Source organism: Pseudophryne corroboree, chromosome 10 (assembly GCF_028390025.1).
Source record: "Pseudophryne corroboree isolate aPseCor3 chromosome 10, aPseCor3.hap2, whole genome shotgun sequence".
Classification (NCBI taxonomy): domain Eukaryota; kingdom Metazoa; phylum Chordata; class Amphibia; order Anura; family Myobatrachidae; genus Pseudophryne; species Pseudophryne corroboree.
In genome coordinates this window covers 232,438,695-232,465,946 of record NC_086453.1, presented here as the reverse complement: position 1 = coordinate 232,465,946, position 27,252 = coordinate 232,438,695, and the positions used below count along the sequence as shown (strand labels likewise).

At 50.0% G+C, this 27,252-nt stretch overlaps 1 protein-coding gene across 2 annotated transcripts in view; it reads right to left on the bottom strand.

Annotated features, from left to right (window-relative positions):
* LOC134966421 (tyrosine-protein phosphatase non-receptor type 11-like) overlaps positions 1-19,414 on the bottom strand; it is a 373,757-nt gene extending 354,343 nt beyond the window's left edge. Inside the window, exon 1 of one of the 2 annotated variants that reach the window (XM_063943147.1) lies at positions 19,209-19,414. In XM_063943147.1, coding sequence (XP_063799217.1) covers positions 19,209-19,222 — 14 coding nt within the window. In that variant the 5' untranslated portion in view covers positions 19,223-19,414. The remainder of the gene's footprint in view (positions 1-19,208) is intronic. The other variant, XM_063943146.1, reaches the window with a different exon arrangement.
* Positions 19,415-27,252: the final 7,838 nt, after the last annotated feature.

Genomic DNA, 27,252 nt, shown 5'->3' with positions numbered 1-27,252 from the left:
TTCACTCCTGCTTGCAGGAAATGCAGAAATCGACCTAGTTGAAATTCCTCTGTTGGGGCCTTTTCGGCCTCGCACCATGCAACATATTTCCGCCATATGCGGTGATAATGATTTGCCGTAACATCTTTCCTGGCTTTAATAAGCGTAGGAATGACTTCCTCCGGAATGCCCTTTTCCTTCAGGATCCGGCGTTCAACCGCCTTGCCGTCAAACGCAGCCGCGGTACGTCTTGGAACAGACAGGGCCCCTGCTGTAGCAGGTCTTGTCTGAGCGGCAGAGGCCACGGGTCCTCTGAGATCATCTCTTGAAGTTCCGGGTACCACGCTCGTCTTGGCCAATCCGGAACCACGAGAATTGTGTTTACTCCTCGCTTTCTTATTATTCTCAATACCTTTGGTATGAGAGGCAGAGGAGGGAACACATAAACCGACTGGTACACCCACGGTGTCACTAGAGCGTCCACAGCTATCGCCTGAGGGTCCCTTGACCTGGCGCAATATCTTTTTAACTTTTTGTTGAGGCGGGACGCCATCATGTCCACCTGTGGTTTTTCCCAACTGTTTACCAGCATCTGGAAGACTTCTGGATGAAGTCCCCACTCTCCCGGGTGGAGGTCGTGTCTGCTGAGGAAGTCTGCTTCCCACTTGTCCACTCCCGGAATGAACACTGCTGACAGTGCTAGTACAGGATTCTCCGCCCATCTGAGAATTCTTGTGGCTTCTGCCATTGCCATCCTGCTTCTTGTGCCGCCCTGTCGATTTACATGGGCGACTGCCGTGATGTTGTCTGACTGGATCAGCACCGGCTGGTGTAGGAGCAGGGATTTTGCTTGACTTAGGGCATTGTAAATGGCCCTTAGTTCCAGAATATTTATGTGAAGGGAAGTCTCCTGACTCGACCATAGTCCTTGGAAGTTTCTTCCCCGTGTGACTGCCCCCCAGCCTCGAAGGCTGGCATCCGTGGTCACCAGGACCCAGTCCTGTATGCCGAACCTGCGGCCCTCTAGAAGATGGGCACTCTGCAGCCACCACAGTAGAGACACCCTGGTTCTTGGAGACAGGGTTATTAAGCGATGCATCTGAAGATGCGATCCGGACCATTTGTCCAACAGGTCCCTTGGTTTCAGGAGGTCTCTGACTAGAGATGACAACTCCCTGGCTTTCTCCTCCGGGAGAAACACTTTTTTCTGGACTGTATCCAGAATCATACCCAGGAACAGTAGACGTGTCGTCGGAACCAGCTGTGACTTTGGGATATTCAGAATCCAGCCGTGCTGGTGCAGCACTTCCTGATATAGTGCTACTCCCACCAACAACTGTTCCTTGGACCTCGCCTTTATTAGGAGATCGTCCAAGTACGGGATAATTAAAACACCCTTTTTTCGAAGGAGTATCATAATTTCCGCCATAACCTTGGTAAATACCCTCGGTGCCGTGGACAGTCCAAACGGCAGCGTCTGGAATTGGTAATGGCAATCCTGTACCATGCTGAGGACTTGGCAGAAGCGGGGGAGGGCTTCTGCTCCTGGGAAGAGGCTGCATGGTGCAGCCTTTTTCCCCTTCCTCTGTCCCGGGGCAGGAACGAGCGGCCTTTTTCCCTCTTGCCCTTATAGGGACGAAAGGACCGGGTTTGAAAAGACGGTGTCTTTTTCTGCTGAGAGGTGACCTGGGGTAAAAAGGTGGATTTTCCAGCCGTTGCTGTGGCCACCAGGTCCGATAGACCAACCCCAAATAACTCCTCCCCTTTATACGGCAATACTTCCATATGTCGTTTGGAATCCGCATCACCTGACCACTGTCGCGTCCATAACGTTCTTCTGGCAGAAATGGACATCGCACTTACTCTAGATGCCAGGGTGCAAATATCCCTCTGTGCATCTCGCATATATAGTAATGCATCCTTTAAATGCTCTATAGTTAATAATATACTGTCCCTATCCAGGGTATCAATATTTTCAGTCAGGGAATCCGACCAAGCCACTCCAGCGCTGCACATCCAGGCTGAGGCGATCGCTGGTCGCAGTATAACACCGGTATGTGTGTATATACCTTTTAAGATATTTTCCAGCCTTCTATCAGCTGGTTCCTTGAGAGCGGCCGTATCAGGAGACGGTAACGCCACTTGTTTTGATAAGCGTGTGAGCGCCTTATCTACCCTAGGGGGTGTTTCCCAACGTGCCCTAACCTCTGGCGGGAAAGGGTATAGTGCCAATAATTTATTAGAAATCAGCAGTTTTTTATCGGGGGAAACCCACGCTTTATCACACACCTCATTTAATTCATCTGACTCAGGAAAAACCACTGGTAGTTTTTTCACACCCCACATAATACCCTTTTTTGTGGTACTTGTAGTGTCAGAAATGTTCAATGCCTCCTTCATTGCCGTGATCATGTAACGTGTGGCCCTACTGAACATTACGTTTGTCTCGTCACCGTCGACACTGGATTCAGTATCCGTGTCAGGGTCTGTGTCGACCATCTGAGGTAACGGGAGTTTTAGCGCCCCTGACGGTGTCTGAGACGCCTGAACAGGCACTAATTGATTTGTCGGCTGTCTCATGTCGTCAACAGTTTTTTGCAAAGTGCTGACATTGTCACGTAATTCTTTAATTACTACCATCCAGTCAGGTGTCGACTCCCTAGGGGGTGACATCACTAACACAGGCAATTGCTCTGCTTCCACATCATTTTCCTCCTCATACATGTCGACACAATCGTACCGACACCCAGCACACACACAGGGAATGCTCTGATAGACAGGACCCCACTAGCCCTTTGGGGAGACAGAGGGAGAGTTTGCCAGCACACACCAGAGCGCTATAGCTATATATATATATATATATATATATATATATATATATATATATATATATATATATATAGGGATAACCTTATATAAGTGTTACTCCCTGTTGTAGCTGCTGTATTTATATATTAGCTGCCAATAGTGCCCCCCTCTCTGTTTTACCCTGTTTCTGTAGTGCAGGACTGCAGGGGAGAGTCAGGGAGCCGTCCTTCCAGCGGAGCTGTGAAAGAAAATGGCGCTTGTGTGCTGAGGAGAAAGGCTCCGCCCCCTTCACGGCGGCCTTTTCTCCCGCTTTTTTCAGGAAACTGGCAGGGGATAAATGCATCCATATAGCCCAGGAGCTATATGTGATGCATTTTATTTAGCCATATAAGGTTTTTATATCATTTTTATTGCGTCTCAGGGCGCTCCCCCCCAGCGCCCTGCACCTTCAGTGACCGGAGTGTGAAGTGTGCTGAGAGCAATGGCGCACAGCTGCAGTGCTGTGCGCTACCTTATTTGAAGACAGGAACGTCTTCTGCCGCCGCTTTCTCCGGACCTCTTCGCTCTTCTGGCTCTGTAAGGGGGCCGGCGGCGCGGCTCCGGGACCCATCCAGGCTGAACCTGTGATCGTCCCTCTGGAGCTAATGTCCAGTAGCCAAGAAGCCCAATCCACTCTGCAGTCAGGTGAGTTCGCTTCTTCTCCCCTTAGTCCCACGATGCAGTGAGCCTGTTGCCAGCAGGACTCACTGAAAATAAAAAACCTATTTAAACTTTTACTTCTAAGCAGCTCAGGAGAGCCACCTAGCTTGCACCCTTCTCGTTCAGGCACAAAAATCTAACGGAGGCTTGGAGGAGGGTCATAGGGGGAGGAGCCAGTGCACACCAGCTAGTCTAAAGCTTTTACTTTTTGTGCCCAGTCTCCTGCGGAGCCGCTATTCCCCATGGTCCTTACGGAGTTCCCAGCATCAACTAGGACGTCAGAGAAAAACCTAAGATATGTGACTGCAATTACAGAGCACAAACAGAGGATTTAAGTGGTATGAGGTGACTGAAACACACAGTGAAAAATACAAAACAGTATATCATGTGGGACACTATATTGTATATGGGACCCTGACGCACTTAGTTCCCCAAGGTACAGAATATAGTGATAGCAATATGTGTGATACACAGAATAGAATCCAAACAGCAGCTATAGGCACACTCAGTCACAGGTATAATGCAGAAATTAATACATATGAACAATAAGACTGCACTGGACTAGTAATACTACATAGAGATATGTATTAATACAGATATAACAATACACAGTAAACACTGGATGTATATCACAGAATACTTGTACTAAATATTCATATAGTAGTGCACTTGTTCTTAAGTATTCTACATGTCATTTAGACAGTGTTAGTTGAGTGCCCTGTAAATGCACAGCGCTAATGAGACAGGCGGCTTTACAGAGGAGACAGTGCCAGTCCCAGGAGTAGCACAGCTCTGTGAAATGGCGCCCAAACGCTGACAGGGAGTGAGAGAGAGAGAGAGAGAGAGAGAGAGAGATGCAGCTCCAGGCGGGAACACCTGCTGTAGATGGCGCCTAGAGCTGGGTGAAGGACTACAGGTCAGCCAGCGCCTTATCCACAGGGTATTATGGAGCCTATAATAAACGGATTTTAGTAAATCCAACCTGTGCTCCCTGCCCTGGTGGATATAGTGGGGTCCCTGCACGGCCACCGTGTCCACGCCAGCAGCGCGGACCGTCTCCTGGGACCGCGACCGGATCGCGATTTCGGCGGGTTCCACCTAGGGGACCCTTTTACCTCCTCCCTGAAGTGCGGCCACGCGATCCAGGAGAGCAGCAGCGGTGATGTGTGCCTGATGACCGGAGCACCTCCGTTGCAAGTACCCAGCAACCAGGGCGCGGGAGTATGCATCGCCGCTGGGGGGGTGATGGAGCCGCAGCACAGTTGTCAGCATGACATGCCTGTGCTGCGGCCCTTGAAGTCTGCTTTCTTCTTAAAAAGCTCTTATTAGGCCTGCCTAGCGCAGCCCCACCTGTTAGTCTGTTAGTGGCACTAACTTACAAACTGAGCTCCAGTGCCTGGAGGCGGGGCTATAGAGGAGGTGGTGCAGTGCATCCTGGGAACAGTCAAAGCTTTAGCCTGTTGGTGCCTCGGATCAAGATCCAACTCTACACCCCGTTGTTATTCCCTGTGGAAAACCAGTGTACCCCAAGCGCCAAGGGAAAACCCTGAAAAGTTATAAAAGAAGCAGGAAAAAAAAAAAAATAAGAATTTACTTACCGATAATTCTATTTCTCATAGTCCGTAGTGGATGCTGGGGACTCAGTCAGGACCATGGGGAATAGCGGCTCCGCAGGAGACAGGGCACATCTAAAGAAAGCTTTTAGGATCACATGGTGTGTACTGGCTCCTCCCCCTATGACCCTCCTCCAAGCCTCAGTTAGGTACTGTGCCCGGACGAGCGTACACAATAAGGAAGGATCTTGAATCCCGGGTAAGACTCATACCAGCCACACCAATCACACTGTACAACTTGTGATCTGAACCCAGTTAACAGTATGATAACAAACGAAGTAGCCTCTGAAAAGATGGCTCACAACAATAATAATAACCCGATTTTTGTAACAATAACTATGTACAAGTATTGCAGACAATCCGCACTTGGGATGGGCGCCCAGCATCCACTACGGACTATGAGAAATAGAATTATCGGTAAGTAAATTCTTATTTTCTCTAACGTCCTAAGTGGATGCTGGGGACTCCGTCAGGACCATGGGGATTATACCAAAGCTCCCAAATGGGCGGGAGAGTGCGGATGACTCTGCAGCACCGAATGAGAGAACTCCAGGTCCTCCTTAGCCAGAGTATCAAATTTGTAAAATTTTACAAACGTGTTCTCCCCTGACCACGTAGCTGCTCGGCAAAGTTGTAATGCCGAGACCCCTCGGGCAGCCGCCCAAGATGAGCCCACCTTCCTTGTGGAGTGGGCCTTTACAGATTTAGGCTGTGGCAGGCCTGCCACAGAATGTGCAAGTTGGATTGTGCTACAGATCCAACGCGCAATCGTCTGCTTAGACGCAGGAGCACCCATCTTGTTGGGTGCATACAATATAAACAACGAGTCAGATTTTCTGACTCCAGCTGTCCTTGAAATATATATTTTTAATGCTCTGACAACGTCCAGTAACTTGGAGTCCTCCAAGTCGCTAGTAGCCGCAGGCACCACAATAGGCTGGTTCAAGTGAAAAGCCGAAACCACCTTAGGGAGAAAATGAGGACGTGTCCGCAGTTCTGCCCTGTCCGAATGGAAAATCAGATATGGGCTTTTGTACGATAAAGCCGCCAACTCTGAAACTCTCCTGGCTGAAGCCAGGGCCAGTAGCATGGTTACTTTCCATGTAAGATACTTCAAATCTACAGATTTGAGAGGCTCAAACCAATGAGATTTGAGAAAATCCAAAACTACGTTTAGATCCCACGGTGCCACTGGGGGCACAATCGGGGGCTGTATATGTAGTACACCCTTGACAAAAGTTTGTACTTCAGGCACTGAAGCCAATTCCTTCTGGAAGAAGATTGATAAGGCCGAAATTTGAACTTTAATAGACCCCAATTTGAGGCCCATAGACAATCCTGCCTGCAGGAAATGTAAGAATCGACCCAATTGAAATTCTTCCGTTGGGGCCTTCTTGGCTTCACACCACGCAACATATTTTCTCCAAATGCGGTGATAATGTTGTGCGGTCACTTCCTTCCTAACCTTAATCAAGGTAGGAATAACTTCCTCTGGAATGCCCTTTTCTTTTAGAATCCGGCGTTCAACCGCCATGCCGTCAAACGCAGTCGCGGTAAGTCTTGGAACATACAAGGTCCCTGCTGAAGCAGATCCCTTCTTAGAGGTAGAGGCCACGGATCCTCCGTGAGCATCTCTTGAAGTTCCGGATACCAAGTTCTTCTTGGCCAATCCGGAGCCACTAGTATTGTTCTTACTCCCCTTTTCCGAATAATTCTCAGTACCTTTGGTATGAGAGGCAGAGGAGGAAACACATACACTGACTGGTACACCCATGGTGTTACCAGAGCGTCCACAGCTATTGCCTGAGGGTCTCTTGACCTGGCGCAATATCTGTCCAGTTTTTTGTTGAGGCGAGACGCCATCATATCCACCTTTGGTTTTTCCCAACGGTTCACAATCATGTGGAAAACTTCCGGATGAAGTCCCCACTCTCCCGGGTGAAGGTCGTGTCTGCTGAGGAAGTCTGCTTCCCAGTTGTCCACTCCCGGGATGAACACTGCTGACAGTGCTATGACATGATTTTCCGCCCAGCGAAGAATCCTTGCAGCTTCTGTCATTGCTTTTCTGCTTCTCGTGCCGCCTTGTCTGTTTACGTGGGCGACTGCCGTGATGTTGTCCGACTGGATCAACACCGGCTGACCCTGAAGCAGCGGTTTTGCCAAGCTTAGAGCATTGTATATCGCTCTTAGCTCCAGTATATTTATGTGAAGAGACGTCTCCAGGTCTGACCATACACCCTGGAAGTTTCTTCCCTGTGTGACTGCTCCCCAGCCCCGTAGGCTGGCATCCGTAGTCACCAGGACCCAGTCCTGTATGCCGAACCTGCGGCCCTCTAACAGATGGGCACTCTGCAACCACCACAGGAGAGACAACCTTGTTCTTGGTGACAGTGTTATCCGCTGATGCATGTGCAGATGCGATCCGGACCATTTGTCCAGCAGATCCCACTGAAATGTTCGTGCATGGAATCTGCCGAATGGAATTGCTTCGTAAGAAGCCACCATCTTTCCCAGGACTCTTGTGCATTGATGTACTGACACAGTTCCTGGTTTTAGGAGGTTCCTGACCAGTTCGGATAACTCCCTTGCTTTCTCCTCCGGGAGAAACACCTTTTTCTGAACCGTGTCCAGAATCATTCCCAGGAACAGCAGACGTGTTGTCGGGGTCAATTGAGATTTTGGAAGATTCAGAATCCACCCATGTTGCTGAAGCACTACTTGGGTTAGTGCTACACCGACTTCCAGCTGTTCTCTGGACTTTGCCCTTATCAGGAGATCGTCCAAGTAAGGGATAATTAATACGCCTTTTCTTCGTAGAAGAACCATCATTTCGGTCATTACCTTGGTAAAGACCCGAGGGGCCGTGGACAAACCAAACAGCAGCGTTTGAAACTGATAATGACAGTCTTGTATCACGAACCTGAGATACCCTTGGTGTGAGGGGTAAATTGGGACATGCAGATAAGCATCTTTTATGTCCAGGGACACCATGAAGTCCCCTTCTTCCAGATTCGCTATCACTGCTCTGAGTGACTCCATCTTGAACTTGAATTTCTGTATGTACAGGTTCAAGGATTTCAGATTTAGAATAGGTCTTACCGAACCGTCCGGCTTCGGTACCACAAATAGTGTGGAATAATACCCCTTTCCCTGTTGTAGGAGGGGTACCTTGACTATCACCTGCTGAGAATACAGCTTGTGAATGGCTTCCAATACCGTCGTCCTTTCTGAGGGAGACGTTGGTAAAGCAGACTTTAGGAACCGGCGAGGGGGAGACCTTTCGAACTCCAACATGTAACCCTGAGATACTATCTGCAGGATCCACGGGTCCACCTGTGAGCGAGCCCACTGACTGCTGAAAATCTTTAGTCGACCCCCCACCGCTCCTGAGTCCGCTTGTAAAGCCCCAGCGTCATGCTGATGGCTTTGTAGAACCCGGGGCGGGCTTCTGGTCCTGGGCAGGGGCTGCTTGCTGCCCTCTCTTACCCTTTCCTCTGCCTCGCGGCAGATAAGACTGTCCTTTTGCTCGCTTGTTTTTATAGGAGCGAAAGGACTGCGGCTGAAAAGACGGTGTCTTTTTCTGTTGGGAGGGGGTCTGAGGTAAAAAAGTGGATTTGCCGGCAGTTGCCGTGGCCACCAGATCCGATAGACCGACCCCAAATAATTCCTCTCCTTTATATGGCAATACTTCCATATGCCTTTTGGAATCCGCATCACCTGACCACTGTCGCGTCCATAAACTTCTTCTGGCAGATATGGACATCGCACTTACTCTTGATGCTAGAGTACAAATATCCCTCTGAGCATCTCGCATATAAAGAAACGCATCCTTTAATTGCTCTAGAGTCAATAAAATACTGTCCCTATCCAGGGTATCAATATTTTCAGTCAGGGAATCCAACCACACTACCCCAGCACTGCACATCCAGGCTGAGGCTATTGCCGGTCGCAGTATAACACCAGTATGAGTGTATATACTTTTCAGGGTAGTTTCCAGCCTCCTATCCGCTGGATCCTTGAGGGCGGCCGTATCAGGAGACGGCAACGCCACTTGCTTTGATAAACGTGTGAGCGCCTTATCCACCCTAGGGGGTGTTTCCCAGCGCGTCCTAACCTCTGGTGGGAAAGGGTATAATGCCAATAACTTCTTAGAAATTAGCAGTTTTCTATCTGGGTTAACCCACGCTTCATCACACACGTCATTCAATTCCTCCGATTCTGGAAAAGCTACAGGTAGTTTTTTCACCCCCTACATAATACCCCTTTTTGAGGTACCAGCAGTATCAGAGATCTGCAAAGCCTCCTTCATTGCCGTGATCATATAACGTGTGGCCCTGTTGGAAAATACGTTTGTTTCTTCACCGTCGACACTAGATTCATCTGTGTCGGTACCCGTGTCGACTGACTGAGGTAAGGGACGTTTTACAGCCCCTGACGGTATCTGAGACGCCTGAGCCGGTACTGACTGGTTTTCCGGCCGTCTCATTTCGTCTACTGACTTTTGTAATGTACTAACATTATCACGTAATTCCATAACTAAAGCCATCCATTCCGGTGTCGACTCCCTAGGGGGTGACATCACCATTACCGGCAATTGCTCTGCCTCCACACCAACAACATCGTCCTCATACATGTCGACACACACGTACCGACACACAGCAGCCACACAGGGAATGCTCTAATCGAAGACAGGACCCCCTTAGCCCTTTGGGGAGACAGAGGGAGAGTTTGCCAGCACACACCAAAAGCGCTATAAATGTATATAAACAACCCTAAAAGGTGTTGTTTTTGTTATAAGCGCTTTTAATATATAAATATCGCCAATTTATGCCCCCCTTCTCTTTGTTACCCTGTTTCTGTAGTGCAGTGCAGGGGAGAGTCCTGGGAGCCTTCCTCACAGCGGAGCTGAGCAGGAAAATGGCGCTGAGTGCTGAGGAGAATAAGCTCCGCCCCCTTTTCGGTGGGCTTTTCTCCCGGGTTTTGAGAAATCTGGCCTGGGTTAAATACATACATATAGCCTTAATGGCTATATGTGATGTATTCTTTGCCACTAAAGGTATTTAATATTGCTGCCCAGGGCGCCCCCAGCAGCGCCCTGCACCCTCCGTGACTGGTCAGTGAGAAGTGTGTAGCAACAATGGCGCACAGCTGCCGTGCTGTGCGCTACCTTCATGAAGACTGAAGAGTCTTCTGCCGCCTGTTTCCGGACCTCCGATCTTCAGCATCTGTAAGGGGGGTCGGCGGCGCGGCTCCGGGACGAACCCCAGGATGACCTGTGTTCCGACTCCCTCTGAAGCTATGTCCAGTAGCCTAAGACTCCAATCCATCCTGCACGCAGGTGAGTTGAAAATCTCTCCCCTAAGTCCCTCGATGCAGTGAGCCTGTTGCCAGCAGGACTCACTGAGATTTAAAACCTAAAAAAACTTTTTCTAAGCAGCTCTTTAGGAGAGCCACCTAGATTGCACCCTGCTCGGACGGGCACAAAAACCTAACTGAGGCTTGGAGGAGGGTCATAGGGGGAGGAGCCAGTACACACCATGTGATCCTAAAAGCTTTCTTTAGATGTGCCCTGTCTCCTGCGGAGCCGCTATTCCCCATGGTCCTGACGGAGTCCCCAGCATCCACTAGGACGTTAGAGAAAAAAATTTAATACACATCATAGACTATGAACCCCACCAAAAAGACATCACCCCTTTACCACTCGCTAAAGGGATTATCTCCTCCTTTCAGTATTTAACAAATAGCAGTGAGCTTAGTTTACATCTAATTATCACTGCATCGCTTATGCTCTCTTTACATGGCGATAGCGGTACAGACTCCATTGCCGGCAATAGGGACCCAGCAAAAGCCTTACTGGCGTCAGCGAAGACTTCCAGGCATTGCAGACTCCCCGCTGAGTCAAAGTGTCATGCGCACACGCAGAATGGCCATAGCACATGTACATTACATAACAGCCCGTCCCTGGCAGAGGTAGGCTGCCAGCAACACAGCTAAGGTTAAAGCTGAGGAAGGAGAAGCCGCTTGACACTGCCGGAGGGGTAAGTAATGTTAAATACCCACTGCATATTCATTAGTATAATCACAAAATGAAGTGAAATATGCCGCTGGTAATATGCATTGTTATTAAATGGGGCTCAATCTTTGGGGGGGGGGGTGGGGGGGGGGAGTCACTTGTTTTCATCATTCTTAGCGGTCAATTCACTTGACTTACACCACAGCTGCCACTATATGGCGCTCAATGGAGAAATTCAATTGTAGCTCCATTCGGGCACAGCCACGGAGGGAAACATTTCAGCTTGCAGCCTCCCGAGGTGGCGAGCTGAAGTGTGCGTTAAGTCGGCACTCTGGGCAGCAACACGTGAGTTTAGGCAGCCAAAACAGTATTTTAGATGGCTATAGCTGCTTTGCGCAGCTAAACCCAGTATTTCTTGGTGACAGGGGCGACAGGACAATTTAAATGCGCCAATGGGTGCCCATTACGCGTGGGCACCCACAAAACAATTTAATTCCCCCATTATGTAACAGAACACGTATTGTGACAGTACGACTATGATCCTAACCCCTATATCAGGCCACAGTTATTGCTAGAAATTGCTAAATTATTGCTACAAGTAACCCTCTGATGCCTAAGTTTGTGCACAGGTACTTAATTAGTACTGCAGTAAACAAGTATGTATATCCATAAAAACCTGGACTGTTAGGGTGCCTTGAGGACAAAGTGTAGGAAAACCTGGTCTGGTTTGTATAATAAAGTAGAAATGAAAAGCCTTAACTGCTATGAAAACTGGGATAGACCTCACCCCCCTTTGGAAAAGCTGCTGCCAACTCGCTGTTTGTTCTTCTTGAATGCAAGATTCCCAGTTATACAGGTGCATTCCTTCTACAGCAGGGCAGACATTAAAAGTAAGCCATGCGTTGCAGTCACCTAGTAAACAGGATTTAAACACTTTTCCTAACCATTTGCATTGGCTTTTGTCCCTCAGTAATTACGTGGTAACTCCGAGAAAATGCTGGCACCTATTTTCGATACCCAACTGCTGAGTGAGAACACAAATGAGAGAAAATGAGTGGGTCGACTTTTCTGGCCAGCATATAGAAAAATGTTCCCCTATCTAATCACGCAGAATCCACTACAAGCAGTTCATGTTATACAGTATATTGCATTAATCCTAAGGACCCTTCTACTAGAGGAGGGACACTTTCTATAATGAAAGTACAATGGCTTATATCACCAATGCATTTTTGTAGAAGATGCCAATCCTTATATTCAAGCACTGTATCTGGATGAACGATTGGCATAAAGTCTGACAGGACAGTATTCCGTTACTAGCAAAAAGTTCTGACCCAATAAATAGGACCTAAAAGCTTCTAAAGGACCACTTAGTGGCAAGACAATGTCATCTAAATCGCTGCACTGGACTTCTCAAGAAACTACTTGCAACTCAGACTGCAGGCTGTTCTTCTCCATCTTCTGCTCTGCGCAAGACTGCCAGTATTGAAACTTCAGAGTGCTATAAAATTATTTAGCAAACAAAATCTGAAACTTTTCAAAAACAGGGTCACTACACAGATTTGAATTAAACAAAATGTGTTTTTACATGTTTGGTTCCATGTAATCTCTGCTTTTTTTTTTAGCTTTTTTTTTTTTTTGTGAGGTTAGGTTGCGCAGCAATTGTAGCAAAATCAAGGATGACTTTTCTGTAGTACTCTACCTGGCCAAAATAGAGTACTTTTTTTTTCTTCTTCTTCCTCGGTGCCATAGCCTGGTTAACAGATTTAAATCTATGGGCTTTCGTTAAAATCTCACCATTACCTGGTAATATCTGCTATCTGGACCTTGTTCCAAGGGAAAGCATACAAATGCATTAACCAAAGCAGGTGAACACTTTACTTTTTGATGGTTCACCAATAATTTTAATGTTTATATAAACATATTGGGCGATTCAATCGTTTGTGTTGCCCCCTGCTGGGCATCTATAGGAATGGGCGATAGACAGAGCAATTAATTTGTGGCTCAGTTTGGTTGCCCATTGGTATGGATGCGCCTAAAAGCACCAGGTTTAGCTGTTCAAAGCGGCTAAACCCATCTAAAGCAGTGGTTAGGGCCCAAGCCACGGACTTTGCGCACATTCCTTAGGAAGGCTGTGAGAAGAAATGAGTCACCCGCAGCTAATAAGCACACAAACGGAGCAACAATTAGCCCATTGCAATCCACATTACATAGAGATGATTAAATATAATTAAAATTTGTAAAATTAAGCTACAAACAATATGGAAAAAAAAGGCACATTAATCACTTTTTTAGATCATGCTAATGGAACCAATACCATATAGTCCACACACAATGAGGCTGCTCCAATTTTGCCTACTGGGACAGATACACTTGTCTTATTAATGTGTTGTATTATTGGGTACAAATAACAGTAAAAATATTTACATGTGTATCTTTTCTGCATATTTTGGCTTAATTTCAGGGAAGACTATTGCCCTGTAACAGTCGGCAGCAGATAGGACATTAGCGTTTTGAGTGATTTTTTTAGAACACTGTTTAGAGGAATATTACTTGGTAAATAAAAAAACACTTTCTTACACATATATTCAGACGTTTCCCAGTGTCTGTGGTCGCAAAATCTCTCTGTGGTTATAATTAGCCCATTAGTTTAGACACCCAGCGAGGAACACCGCAAACAATTGAATCGTACCCACAGACATCTAACACATAACAAGATCATCGGTCCTTTGAAGTGATGAATATAAGTGTATTTAAATATATACTCATTAAGGTTTATTTATCTCAAAAAATGTAACTTTAGGCAAAAAATTAAACTTTAGGGAAGAGAAGGACCACTTTTTGTTTTGGGGTATAGTGAGAATGCCCTCTACCCCCTTCTTCATATAAAACTCTTGCTTTAGATTAATACCAAGATTTTGCTTATGTTGTAGATTATCGTTCCCATAGGTCACCAGTTTTTGTGAGTAACAGTCAACCCAATTCTCCTAAAAACAGCTATTTCTCAGGATGGTTTTCTGTACAGTAATTATAACAGAGGCAAACCAGTAGAACCTCCCTAGAGACAAACATAACACACGATAACCATTTGTTTCAATGTTTTGGGTCATTTGTGACACTTTTTGAAGCATGTTTTAACGTTTGGCTTGTTTTTTTAACCAAACAATCCGCCCGTTGGTGAAATGGCCTGGTCTGTACAGAATGTTACCCCCAGTATATTACAAAGCTCTCTTACAAAGGATAACGTAAAATTCCTGATTAGTACATTGCAGACAACAAGAGTAAAATCACAATAAACAGCAAATTGTATAAGTGATCATAAGCATGGAAGACTTATCGCATCTGCTCTGCAGGAGATACAAAGCATTAGGAGCAGGAACAGTTAAACAATGATATGGTTTCTGTATACCGCACACCTTAGAGCCTGTAGGTGTTTGTTGTATCATAAGACTACATATAAAGATAACGTGCCCGCACATTTTTTAGCCATATGTAGAATGATCATATTATGGGTTGAAAGCCATTCCAAACCCAAACCGGTTTTTTCAACCGAGACTCGCACTAAAGTAGTGGTTCCCAACTTTCTTGAACCACAGCACCCTAGAATATCAATCAGCTTTTTTTCATGGCACCCCTAGGTCAAAAGTCTTGTATTGAGAAATTCAAAAAAGATTATTAAAATTAAGTAAAGTGTATTTATTTGTCACCCTTAAGTTCAGTTATGTGGTGATGGAGAGGGTTGTGCTTCTGTTTCTTTCTTTCTTTTGTTTAGGATTGGAAGCTGCCAGAGCTGGTTTTGCCTATTACATTGACCATAATTTGTAATGTTCCTGGACCACCAGTTTGTGGCAACACTGCATGTGCCCCACAGCACCCTATTTGTGAACAACTAAGTTAAATGTAAAACTATTATAAATGAAGGAAAGAGCAGATGATGCAGGAATTGGTGTCTATACTGAACGATACAAGACGGAGAAGAACATAGAGAAAGGAGAACAGGAGCCACAATATAAGAAGGTGACATAACACATGGAGGGAAAGGAAAATGACAAAGCTCAGTGTCTGTTAGATGGCTCTGCTGCATTTAAGAATTTACATAACACCACAAAGGTTAGGAATAATTAATCCATTGGGTTAACACTACATCCATAGACCCATGCACTCTTAATGTAGACCACAAGGACTTTGGACAAAAGACAATGTAGCTTGTGTATAAGTACAAAAAATTGCAGCTCTCCGCATCATGCCAATGTACACCGAAGACGTATTGGTCATAGAGCTCAATGATCCATAGGGATGCAGTTCATTTGCCAGTTGCCGGGATCTCGGTGGCCAGGATACAGACGCCGGAATCTCGACAGCCGACAATGCAGACATCCGGAATCCCAGCGCACAGGGGCTATTCCCACTTGTGGATGCCCACAACACCCATAGAGTGAGAATAGAACCTGTGGTGAGCCCGCAGCAGGGCGAGTGCATCAAGCCCGTAAGGGGACTCACTGCGCTCACCCCGCTGCCGGCACACTGGCGGCCAGGATGCCACTGTCAGTATATTGACGGTCGGCATCCCGGCCGCCGGTTAATCATACCGGACCTGATCCATACACTTTAATACATTCACATAAGCCACTTGAATACGCACAGTATAAACCACCACAGGCTCCTGAAAGACACCCATGGTTAAGAGTCCTCTGCGCACACTGCGCACACTTGACAGCAAGAGTAACATTATTATCCATGAGGAAGAAAACAATACAGGTCACAGAGTCTGACCTTTTACATATACATCAATGGCATGAGGCATAGTACTACCAATAAACTGCTCAGGGGTACAGTAAGAATTACCGACGTCCGGGATGCTGGCCATCAGTATACCGTCAACGGCATCCCGGCCGTCAGTAAGTCGGAAACATTCCTTCCGGGCTCGCTGCAGGTTCTATTCCCACTCTATGGGTGTCGTGGACACCGAGTGGGAATAGCCCCTGTATGGCGGGATTACTGCTGTCGCTATTTTCAGCAGTCGGGATTCCGGCATCAATATTCTGACCGCCAGCAAATTAACTGCGATTCCGTCCAAGTTCATAACACTTGGAAGAACAGGACAAAACTAACAAGACAAGGTATACATGGCGAGTAGTAATGAAAGATGAGCAATATACTAAGATACTATACTAATAATATAAGGACAAAAACACAGGAGAGGAGTGCAGGAAAAGAGGACAGAGTAATGAGAAGAGGAGGTAGCAACTGAGGGGAGAGATTTAGAAAGGTGACAAGAAGTGAAAATAATAGTAGAGAAGAGTGACAGGTAACGGTGACAAATAATGTAGAACAATGGGGGGACAAAAAACTAGAGTGACAAGAGGTGGGGAAGTGGGAGCAGGTGGGGGGGCGACGACACAGGACAGGGAGGTGGGGGGCAACGACACAGGACAGGGAGATGGGGGGGAGCGACGACACAGGGCAGGGAGATTGGGGGGGGGACGACACACAGGGCAGGGAGGGCGACGACACAGGGCAGGGAGCTGGGGGGGGGGGGCGACGACACAGGGCAGAGAGCTGGGGGGGGAGCGACGACACAGGGCAGAGAGCTGGGGGGGAGCGACGACACAGGGCAGAGAGCTGGGGGGGAGCGACGACACAGGGCAGAGAGCTGGGGGGGGCGACGACACAGGGCAGGGAGCTGGGGGGGGCGACGACACAGGGCAGGGAGCTGGGGGGGGGCGACGACAAAGCAGGGAGCTGGGGGGGGCGACGACACAGGGCAGGGAGCTGGGGGGGGGGCGACGACACAGGGCAGGGAGCTGGGGGGGGGCGACGACACAGGGCAGGGAGCTGGGGGGGGGGCGACGACACAGGGCAGGGAGCTGGGGGGGGGGCGACGACACAGGGCAGGGAGCTGGGGGGGGGCGACGACACAGGGCAGGGAGCTGGGGGGGGGCGACGACACAGGGCAGGGAGCTGGGGGGGGGGCGACGACACAGGGCAGGGAGCTGGGGGGGAGCGACGACACAGGGCAGGGAGCTGGGGGGGAGCGACGACACAGGGCAGGGAGCTGGGGGGGAGCGACGACACAGGGCAGGGAGCTGGGGGGGAGCGACGACACAGGGCAGGGAGCTGGGGGGGGGGGGGGAGCGACGACACAGGGCAGGGAGCTGGGGGGGGGGGGGAGCGACGACACAGGGCAGGGAGCTGGGGGGGGGGGGAGCGACGACACAGGGCAGGGAGCTGGGGGGGAGCGACGACACAGGGCAGGGAGCTGGGGGGGAGCGACGACACAGGGCAGGGAGCTGGGGGGGAGCGACGACACAGGGCAGGGAGCTGGGGGGGAGCGACGACACAGGGCAGGGAGCTGGGGGGGAGCGACGACACAGGGCAGGGAGCTGGGGGGGAGCGACGACACAGGGCAGGGAGCTGGGGGGGAGCGACGACACAGGGCAGGGAGCTGGGGGGGAGCGACGACACAGGGCAGGGAGCTGGGGGGGAGCGACGACACAGGGCAGGGAGCTGGGGGGGAGCGACGACACAGGGCAGGGAGCTGGGGGGGAGCGACGACACAGGGCAGGGAGCTGGGGGGGAGCGACGACACAGGGCAGGGAGCTGGGGGGGAGCGACGACACAGGGCAGGGAGCTGGGGGGGAGCGACGACACAGGGCAGGGAGCTGGGGGGGAGCGACGACACAGGGCAGGGAGCTGGGGGGGAGCGACGACACAGGGCAGGGAGCTGGGGGGGAGCGACGACACAGGGCAGGGAGCTGGGGGGGAGCGACGACACAGGGCAGGGAGCTGGGGGGGAGCGACGACACAGGGCAGGGAGCTGGGGGGGAGCGACGACACAGGGCAGGGAGCTGGGGGGGAGCGACGACACAGGGCAGGGAGCTGGGGGGGAGCGACGACACAGGGCAGGGAGCTGGGGGGGAGCGACGACACAGGGCAGGGAGCTGGGGGGGAGCGACGACACAGGGCAGGGAGCTGGGGGGGAGCGACGACACAGGGCAGGGAGCTGGGGGGGAGCGACGACACAGGGCAGGGAGCTGGGGTGGGAGCGACGACACAGGGCAGGGAGCGACGACACAGGGCAGGGAGCTGGGGGGGGGGAGCGACGACACAGGGCAGGGAGCTGGGGGGGGGGGGGAGCGACGACACAGGGCAGGGAGCTGGGGGGGGGGGGGGAGCGACGACACAGGGCAGGGAGCTGGGGGGGGGGGGGGGGAGCGACGACACAGGGCAGGGAGCTGGGGGGCGGAGCGACGACACAGGGCAGGGAGCTGGGGGGCGGAGCGACGACACAGGGCAGGGAGCTGGGGGGGAGCGACGACACAGGGCAGGGAGCTGGGGGGGGGAGCGACGACACAGGGCAGGGAGCTGGGGGGGGGAGCGACGACACAGGGCAGGGAGCTGGGGGGGGAGCGACGACACAGGGCAGGGAGCTGGGGGGGGGAGCGACGACACAGGGCAGGGAGCTGGGGGGGGGAGCGACGACACAGGGCAGGGAGCTGGGGGGGGGGAGCGACGACACAGGGCAGGGAGCTGGGGGGGGAGCGACGACACAGGGCAGGGAGCTGGGGGGGGAGCGACGACACAGGGCAGGGAGCTGGGGGGGGAGCGACGACACAGGGCAGGGAGCTGGGGGGGGAGCGACGACACAGGGCAGGGAGCTGGGGGGGGAGCGACGACACAGGGCAGGGAGCTGGGGGGGGAGCGACGACACAGGGCAGGGAGCTGGGGGGGGAGCGACGACACAGGGCAGGGAGCTGGGGGGGAGCGACGACACAGGGCAGGGAGCTGGGGGGGATAAAGATCGTGGGGACTACATGGGATAGTAGTGGAAGGGTCGGTCAAGAAACGGGACAGGAGAAGGGGGGAACACGGGACAGAAGTAGGGGAGGGGGAAGGGGAGGGAGGATTGAGACAGGGTGGAATAAAATATAACGGGGAGGTAAAGAATAACGCAGGGGCGGTGGGGGGTCTGTAGGGTAAAGTGACCCGGGAAAGGCACATTACGGTACCGGTAAAGTATGCGCATCAGCAGCAGTCCGGGTCACCCAAGCTAAACCCCCGGTCATACAGCATACAGCCTTCCTATACGCCGCTCTCACCTGCGGGACGTCATGTCAGCCGGCCGGCCTGTCTGCAGTGCTCAGGAAGCGTTTCTCGCCAGCTCCCGCAGAGATCCCCTGACCGTGCGGCTTCCACTCCCGAGCTCTCCCTCAGCAGCCGGGCTCAGTGGCTTCATACAAATCCGGTCACCCCCAGCGAGCGCCTGCTGTAACTCCGTGCGTCCATCGCCCCGCCCACAGACACGCCTCCCCCCCCATGACCACATAGCGGCGCGGCCATTCCGCCCATTGATAGAATATTTAAGAGCGTCCACCCTCACAAGCAGGTCGAAGACCCGCCTTACTAATGCTGACTAATAGTATTGCAGGATGTGCTGTCACTCCAGATATCTGTCTGCTGATTGGCTGCATATCTGACGTGCGTCACAGGGATGGGAGGACTCCGCTCACACGGGAGGAGTTCCAGCAGCAGTGTATCGGCCGCTGCATTGATCGGGGAGGGGAGGGGACGGGACGCTGAGGAGGGCCTGGGGCTGCTGCCTCACCTGTGTAATGACGATGTCACACTGTGACATAATATTTGTGTGACTGGGATACAGCAGGATATATGGATATATTGTGACTGTGAGGCTGCACTGCCAGGGTCTGTGAGAAAGAGTCTTGGTAATCCAAACTGCATGCCACCTGTGCAAACAGAGTGCACGCTGATGCAACTTTTTGTTCATCAGTGTTCGCTTCTCTGAATCTACCTCCTCTTCGCTACCTCTTTCAGTTGGAGTACCGCAAGGCTCAGTCTTGGGTCCTCTGCTTTTCTCTATCTATACCTCATCTCTTGGTAAACTAATCGGCTCTTTTGGTTTTCAGTATCATCTATATGCAGATGATACTCAAATCTACCAATCCTCCCCTGACTTGTCCCTATCTGTACTGGACCGTGTCACTGAATGTCTTTCTACCATTTCATCCTGGATGACATCTCGCCACCTCAAACTGAATATTTCAAAGACAGAGTTAATTATATTTCCACCGGCCAATAGTAGGTACCAACCTGATATCTCTATCACTGTTGAAAACTCGACTATCTACCCTACCCCACAAGCTCGCTGCCTAGGTGTCATCCTTGACTCTGATCTGTCCTTTGTTCCTCACATTCAATCTGTCTCAAGATCATGTTACATGCATCTAAAAAACATATCCAAAATACGACCATACCTTACACAAGACACTGCTAAAACTCTAATCCACACTCTCATTATCTCCCGCATTGATTATTGCAATAGCCCCCTTACTGGTCTTCCCAAAACGAGACTCTCACCACTACAATCCATTCTGAATGCAGCGGCGAGGCTTATCTTCCTCACTAGACATTCATCGTCTGCAGATCCACTCTGTCAGTCCCTCCATTGGCTACCTGTACTCTACCGCATTCAATATAAAATACTTTTATTCACACACAAGGCCATTAACCAAACTACACCAACGTACATCACTTCGCTTATCTCAAAATATCTCCCAAAATATCTCTTCGCTCTTCACAAGACCTGCGTCTCTCATCCACACTCATTACTCGCTCCCACTCACGATTGCAGGACTTTCATCGGGCTGCACCCACTCTGTGGAATGCCCTACCACGCACAATAAGACTCTCCTCTAGTCTCCAAACCTTCAAGCGTTCCCTGAAAACTCACCTCTTTAGGCAAGCTTATGAAATTCCAGAACCACCCACATAACTTTCATAAACCTTCTTATCAAATTGCATCCACTCTGTACAGTCCACACATATCCTCACATGTCTTCTCATTCTTCACTTTCCCTTCCTCTCAAACCCGGTTCATCATTGCTGTATGACCATATCATTCAGCCCTCCAAGAACCTTTGCAATCTGGCGAACAACTATGCAATAGATAGCACCTTTCCTTGTTTACACATGCCTATTTCCCTATAGATTGTAAGCTTGCGAGCAGGGCCTTCCTACCTCTAGGACTGTTTGTTATCACCCAGTTTGTTATTGTTGTTTGAAATTGTAAAGCGCAACGGAATTTGCTGCGCTATATAAGAAACTGTTAATTAATAATAAATAAATAAATCTATATCAGGGGTGGGAAACCATTTTCTACCAAGGACCATTTGGATATTTATAAAATCCTTCGGGGGCCATACAAAAATTATCAACTTAAAAATGAGCCTGCCCCCAGTAGATATGCCCCCAGTAAGTAGTTATGCCCCCAGTCACTTGTTATGCCCCATTAGATATGCCCCGTCACTTGTTATGCCCCCATTAGATATGCCACCAGTCAGTTGTTATGCCCCATTAGATATGCCACCAGTCAGTTGTTATGCCTCATTAGATATGCCACCAGTCAGTTGTTATGCCTCATTAGATATGCCACCAATCAGTTGTTATGCCCCATTAGATATGCCACCAGTCAGTTGTTATGCCTCATTAGATATGCCCTTTAGTAGCGACGCTTACACAGACACATTAAAAGGAAAAAAAAACACAATACCAGCACCGCTCCTGTTTCCGGACCGTTGCCCTTTGCCTGGCCACTCACTCCTCAGAACTATGGGAGCGAAGTCATGACATCTCTCCCATAACACTGCACAGCAGCACACGCACACTGCCAGAGTCGGAAGCTGGAGCTCAGGAGTGAGCTCCTGCCTCCGGCTGCTACTGAGGGTAAGAAGCCAGGCGCCCACTAGTAACAAAATCTCTACGGGAGCCTGGCTGGGCCGGATTAAGTTTCTCTGCGGGCCTGAGGTTCCCCACCCCTGCTCAATATCTTTACATCATACATCATTGGTGCTTGAAAAAGGGGTAGACCAGAGGGCAGCTCGCCCCTACCATTCCCCCCCCCCCTTAAAAATAAATATATATATATATACATATTTGAAGGGTGCTGTGTAGCTGCCATCCACAATTAAAACAGGCAGTGTCATGGAGATTATACCTTCCACCTCCTCCTTCCCCACAGCCCTTCTCCGCCTGCCTCCAGGGTCTTATGCCCCCAAGGGGTGGACATTGCTACTGGTTCACAACCATTGATGTATTTGTTACGATGGAAGTGGTTTTACCATTAAATGGCAGTGTTCCGATGTTTGCCACCATCAAATAGTAAACATTTGATGGTGGTGCACTGGTCCCATCTTCAGTCCCATCTCTGGCTGGCGACGCTGCAGAGGTTTGCGCATGCACAAACAGGGCTTTGTTTTTTGGGCATGCACAAATGATATGGAATCTATCAAACTCTTTTGATGCGATGGTCAGGTAAAATCGCATCAAACAATTTGATGGTGAGACAGTAGTGCAAGTAGAAAAAATGTCTTATAGGTACATGTGTGCGCACACGCCAAAATGGGCGTGGTCAAATGCCACATAGGGCGTGGCCAATGAAAATGGGGGCGTGATCAGGCCGGCACCTCCATTAGGCAGCTGCCTATGGACGCTGGCCACTGGAGGGCGGCATGCTGCACTTAGACCTATTTTACAAAATAAAAATATATTTTTCTAGGTAAGCCCAGGGGCGGCCGCGGCGAGTATCTAGCCTGCCACAGCCGTCACTCACCTCACCAATGGCAGTGTATTGGTTTCCCTGCTCCATGTCTCTAACATAAATAGATGGCGCTGCGGGTATGAGAGAGCAAGTCAGGAGACAGGCACAACACAGACAGCCTATCAGACATCCTAGGCGTCAGCTCTAACTTGCCGTGCGCTTGTTTACAAGTGAATGACTCAACCTGTGTGGCGCCCGTCTCCTGACCTACTCTCTCATACCCCCATCTCCGCCTATTTCTGTTAGAGAGGAGGAGCAGGGGCAGGGCTGTCGGCATTATGCGGAGGAGAGTCAGACTCAGAGACGTCATTAGTAAGGATTGCATCCCGCCCTAGACAGCACTTCAAGTTCTCCCCTCTGGCTACCATCGACGATCCCTATATCATTACCATCAACATTACTGCTGCCAGAAGCCCCAAGATGAGAATAGAATGGGCAGAGGGGTGACGCTGCGGATGGTGATGTCTACTGCATCCGAAAGGCGAGAATGCACCGCTGTGGCGCCAGGTTAGAACTCTGCTCCTGTGGGCACACACTGTAACACCCCCCAGTGATGTGCATGAGTTGTCACCACTTATTCCGCTGGTCACATCCACTAGGGCTTACCTAGTTTAAGAGTTCCCGCAGGACTAGGATCAATCTTAGCACACTGCCCTAGAGAATCAGTACAGTATCAGTGTCTCTACTATGTTGCTTGTTTCTGCACTCTGAGTCCACCCCACTATACTCCCCCTTTTCTCCTTCCTCAGCTTCTTTACTGGTAGTAAGGGGACTTTTGTCAGGCACACATGACCCAGGAAAAATCTGCAGGCACAGCACAATAAGTTGTACAAGAATATCACTTACTGTGTCTGCTTCTCTCTACATGATGCACATATGGGGGGGCCAGATACACATGACCCCAGTGGTGCCAGATACACATTGCCCCACAGTGCCAGATATACATTGCCCCACAGTGCCAGATATACAATGCCCCCACAGTGCCAGATATACATTGCCCCCTGTGCCAGATATAAATTGCCCCCCCTGTGCCAGATATACAATGCCCCACAGTGCCAGATATACATTGCCCCCTGTGCCAGATATAAATTGCCCCCCTGTGCCAGATATACAATGCCCCCACAGTGCCAGATATACAATGTCCCCACAGTGCCAGATATAAAATGCCCCCACAGTGCCAGATATACAATGCCCCCCTGTGCCAGATATACATTGCCCCACAGTGCCAGATATACAATGCCCCACCAGTGCCAAATATACATTGCCCCCTGTGCCAGATATAAATTGCCCCCTTGTGCCAGATATACAATGCCCCCACAGTGCCAGATATACATTGCCCCCTGTGCCAGATATACAATTCCCCCCTGTGCCAGATATACAATGTCCCCCTGTGCCAGATATACATTGCCCCCACAGTGCCAGATATACAATGCCCCCACAGTGCCAGATATACAATGTCCCCACAGTGCCAGATATACAATGCCCCCCTGTGCCAGATATACATTGCCCCCAAAGTGCCAGATATACAATGTCCCCCTGTGCCAGATATACAATGCCCCCACAGTGCCAGATATACAATGTCCCCATGGTGCCAGATATACAATGCCCCCACAGTGCCAGATATACATTGCCCCCCTGTGCCAGATGTACATTGCCCCCACAGTGCCAGATATACAATGCCCCCACAGTGCCAGATATACATTGCCCCCCTGTGCCAGATATACAATGCCTCACTGTGCCAGATATACAATGCCCCCCTGTGCCAGATATACATTGCCCCACTGTGCGCTCATTGCCCCCACCCCCCTTACCGCTGGCTCTGTTTCTTCTGTGTGAGGGGAGGAGAGCGCAGCTCCTCATTTCTCTTTGATGCCCGGTCTCACTCTCCAGCGGCGGTGGGGTCAATCCTAACCGTCCCTCCCCCGCAGCCTAATGGTGTTCACACATGGTGCGATTCTCGCATGTTATTTGATCTTTTGAGTTCAAATAGAATTGTGTCTAGTTCAAATCGCACCGTGTGTATTGTCCCTTGCGATGCGATGCACGCTTCCGTCTAGTACATATTGCAAGGCAAAATAGTATGTGCAGGCAGGTATTTCTGAATGACATCGCATACGTTACATATTGTAGTGTAGTCAAATTCGGGTGTAGTTCAAATAGCATACCACTAAAGTACAACTCTTATAGCACACATAATATATCTTAAATCGCACCGAGCACAGATAGCACCGTGTGTGGGCACCATTACACTAGCCCACTGCGATATCCGGTCTCTAGGTTGACCACACTTAGGTAGACAGTCATTAGGTCGACCACTATTGGTCAACATGCATTATGTCGACATGGTCACTAGGTCACTAGGTCGACATGACAAAATGTCGATATGAGTTTTTCTCAATTTTTTTCCAATTTTGTGAACTTTTTCATACTTTACGATCCACGTGGACTGCAATTGGGAACGGTAACCTGTGCCGAGCGCAGTGATAGCTGAGTGCGGCACCTTGCCTTCGCTCGCCATGCGAAGGGACAAGGTGCACTAATTGGGGTTTCCGGTCGCTCTACGAAGAAAACAACACTAGCATTTTTTAAAAACCCTATGTCGACCTTTTGTCATGTCGACCTTGCTCACCTCAACCTAATGCTTGTGTCGACCTATTTTGTGTGTCGACTTAATTACTGTCGACCAATAGTGGTCGACCTAAGTGTGGTCGACCCTATGAACCACACACCCTCTGCGTGGCACCTAAACCTAACGCCCCCGCCCTTTCCATCCCTTATTATAATATTAGCATTATACCTGCGTTAAACAGAAGAGAAACATCTACACACCAACACTACCACATATGGACTGCCCTAATGCCTCAAAAGTATGTGATTCAAAAATCATGATGCAAAAATCTAATTTTCATCTCATGCATATCATCTGTCTTTTTGAACTATGAAAACAAAGACATCTCCAATCTGCTCACTACATTCTCTCTTATGCAAACTCATGTATTTCTGCAGCGGGGTACACTGGGTTCCACAGGGAATAACATCGGGAGTGTAAAGTAGGATCTTGATCCGAGGCACCAACAGGCTAAAGCTTTGACTGTTCCCAAGATGCTCAGCACCGCCTCCTCTATAACCCCGCCTCCGTGCACAGGAGCTCTGGCCCTCATTCCGAGTTGTTCGCTCGCAAGCTGCTTTTAGCAGCTTTACACACGCTAAGCCGCCGCCTACTGGGAGTGAATCTTAGCATAGTAAAATTGTGAACGAAAGAATTCTCAAAATTGCGATTACACACCTCTTAGCAGTTTCTGAGTAGCTTCAACCTTACTCGGCATCTGCAATCAGTTCAGTGCTTGTCGTTCCTGGTTTGACGTCATAAACACACCCAGCGTTCGCTCAGACACTCCTCCGTTTCTCCAGCCACTCCCGCGTTTTTCCCAGAAACGGTAGCGTTTTTTCCCTCACGCCCATAAAACGGCCTGTTTCCGCCCAGAAACACCCACTTCCTGTCAATCACACTCCGATCGCCTCAACAAAGAAAAAGCCGTGAGTAAAATACCTAACTGTATAGCAAATTTACTTGGCGCAGTCGCAGTGCGAACATTGCGCATGCGCACTAAGCGGAAAATCGCTGCGATGCGAAGAAATTTACAGAGCGAACAACTCGGAATGACCCCCTCAGTTTGTAAGTTGGTGCCTGCAGTGCAGGCAGCTAACAGGCAGGGCTGCTCCAGCAGCCCTGAAAAGAGCTTTTTAAAGTGAAGAAAGAAGACTTCAAGGGCTGCAGCAGAGGCACTATATGTGCTAGATGTCATTCTGACATCTCCTTCTGCAGCTCCATCACCTCCCCCAGCGGCGCTGTATACTCCCGTGTCCCTGGTTGCCGGGTACTTACAGCGGAGGCTCCGGTTCTCTACATCAGGCACACACACCAGCCGCAGCTCTCCGGGATTGCGTGGCCGCACTCAGGGAGGAGGTAAGAGGGTCCCCTAGGCGGGACCCGCTGGAAATCACGATCTGGCGCGGCCGGTGGGAGGTGGGCCGCGCGCGCTGGCGTGGACACTGTGGTAGTACAGGGACCCCACTAGACCACCAGGGCAGGGGCACAGGTCGGTTTTACTAAAACCATCTACATATGGCCCACAGTACCCGGTGGTGAAGTCCAGCAAGGGGATAAGGCTCTGACCTGTAGCCCCTCCCCCAGCCCCAGGGCGCCATTTAGAGTAAATGTTCCCACCCTGGAGCTGCATCTATTTCTCTCCCTCACTCCCTGTCATCGTTTGGGCGCCATCTTCACATTCTGAGCTGATCCTGGGACTGTTTGGGCAAAGCCTCCTCTGTAAAGCCGCCTACATGTCAGCGCTGTGCATTTTACAGGACACTTGAGTATTCTACATGTCTGTTGACAGTGTTAGTTAAGAAACAGTGCATTACTTCAGGGTTATGTAGTACAAGTACCCTGTGATATACATTTAGTCTTTACTGTGCATTGATATATCTATTGATCTGTATAGCTTTACTTAGTATTACTTAGTATT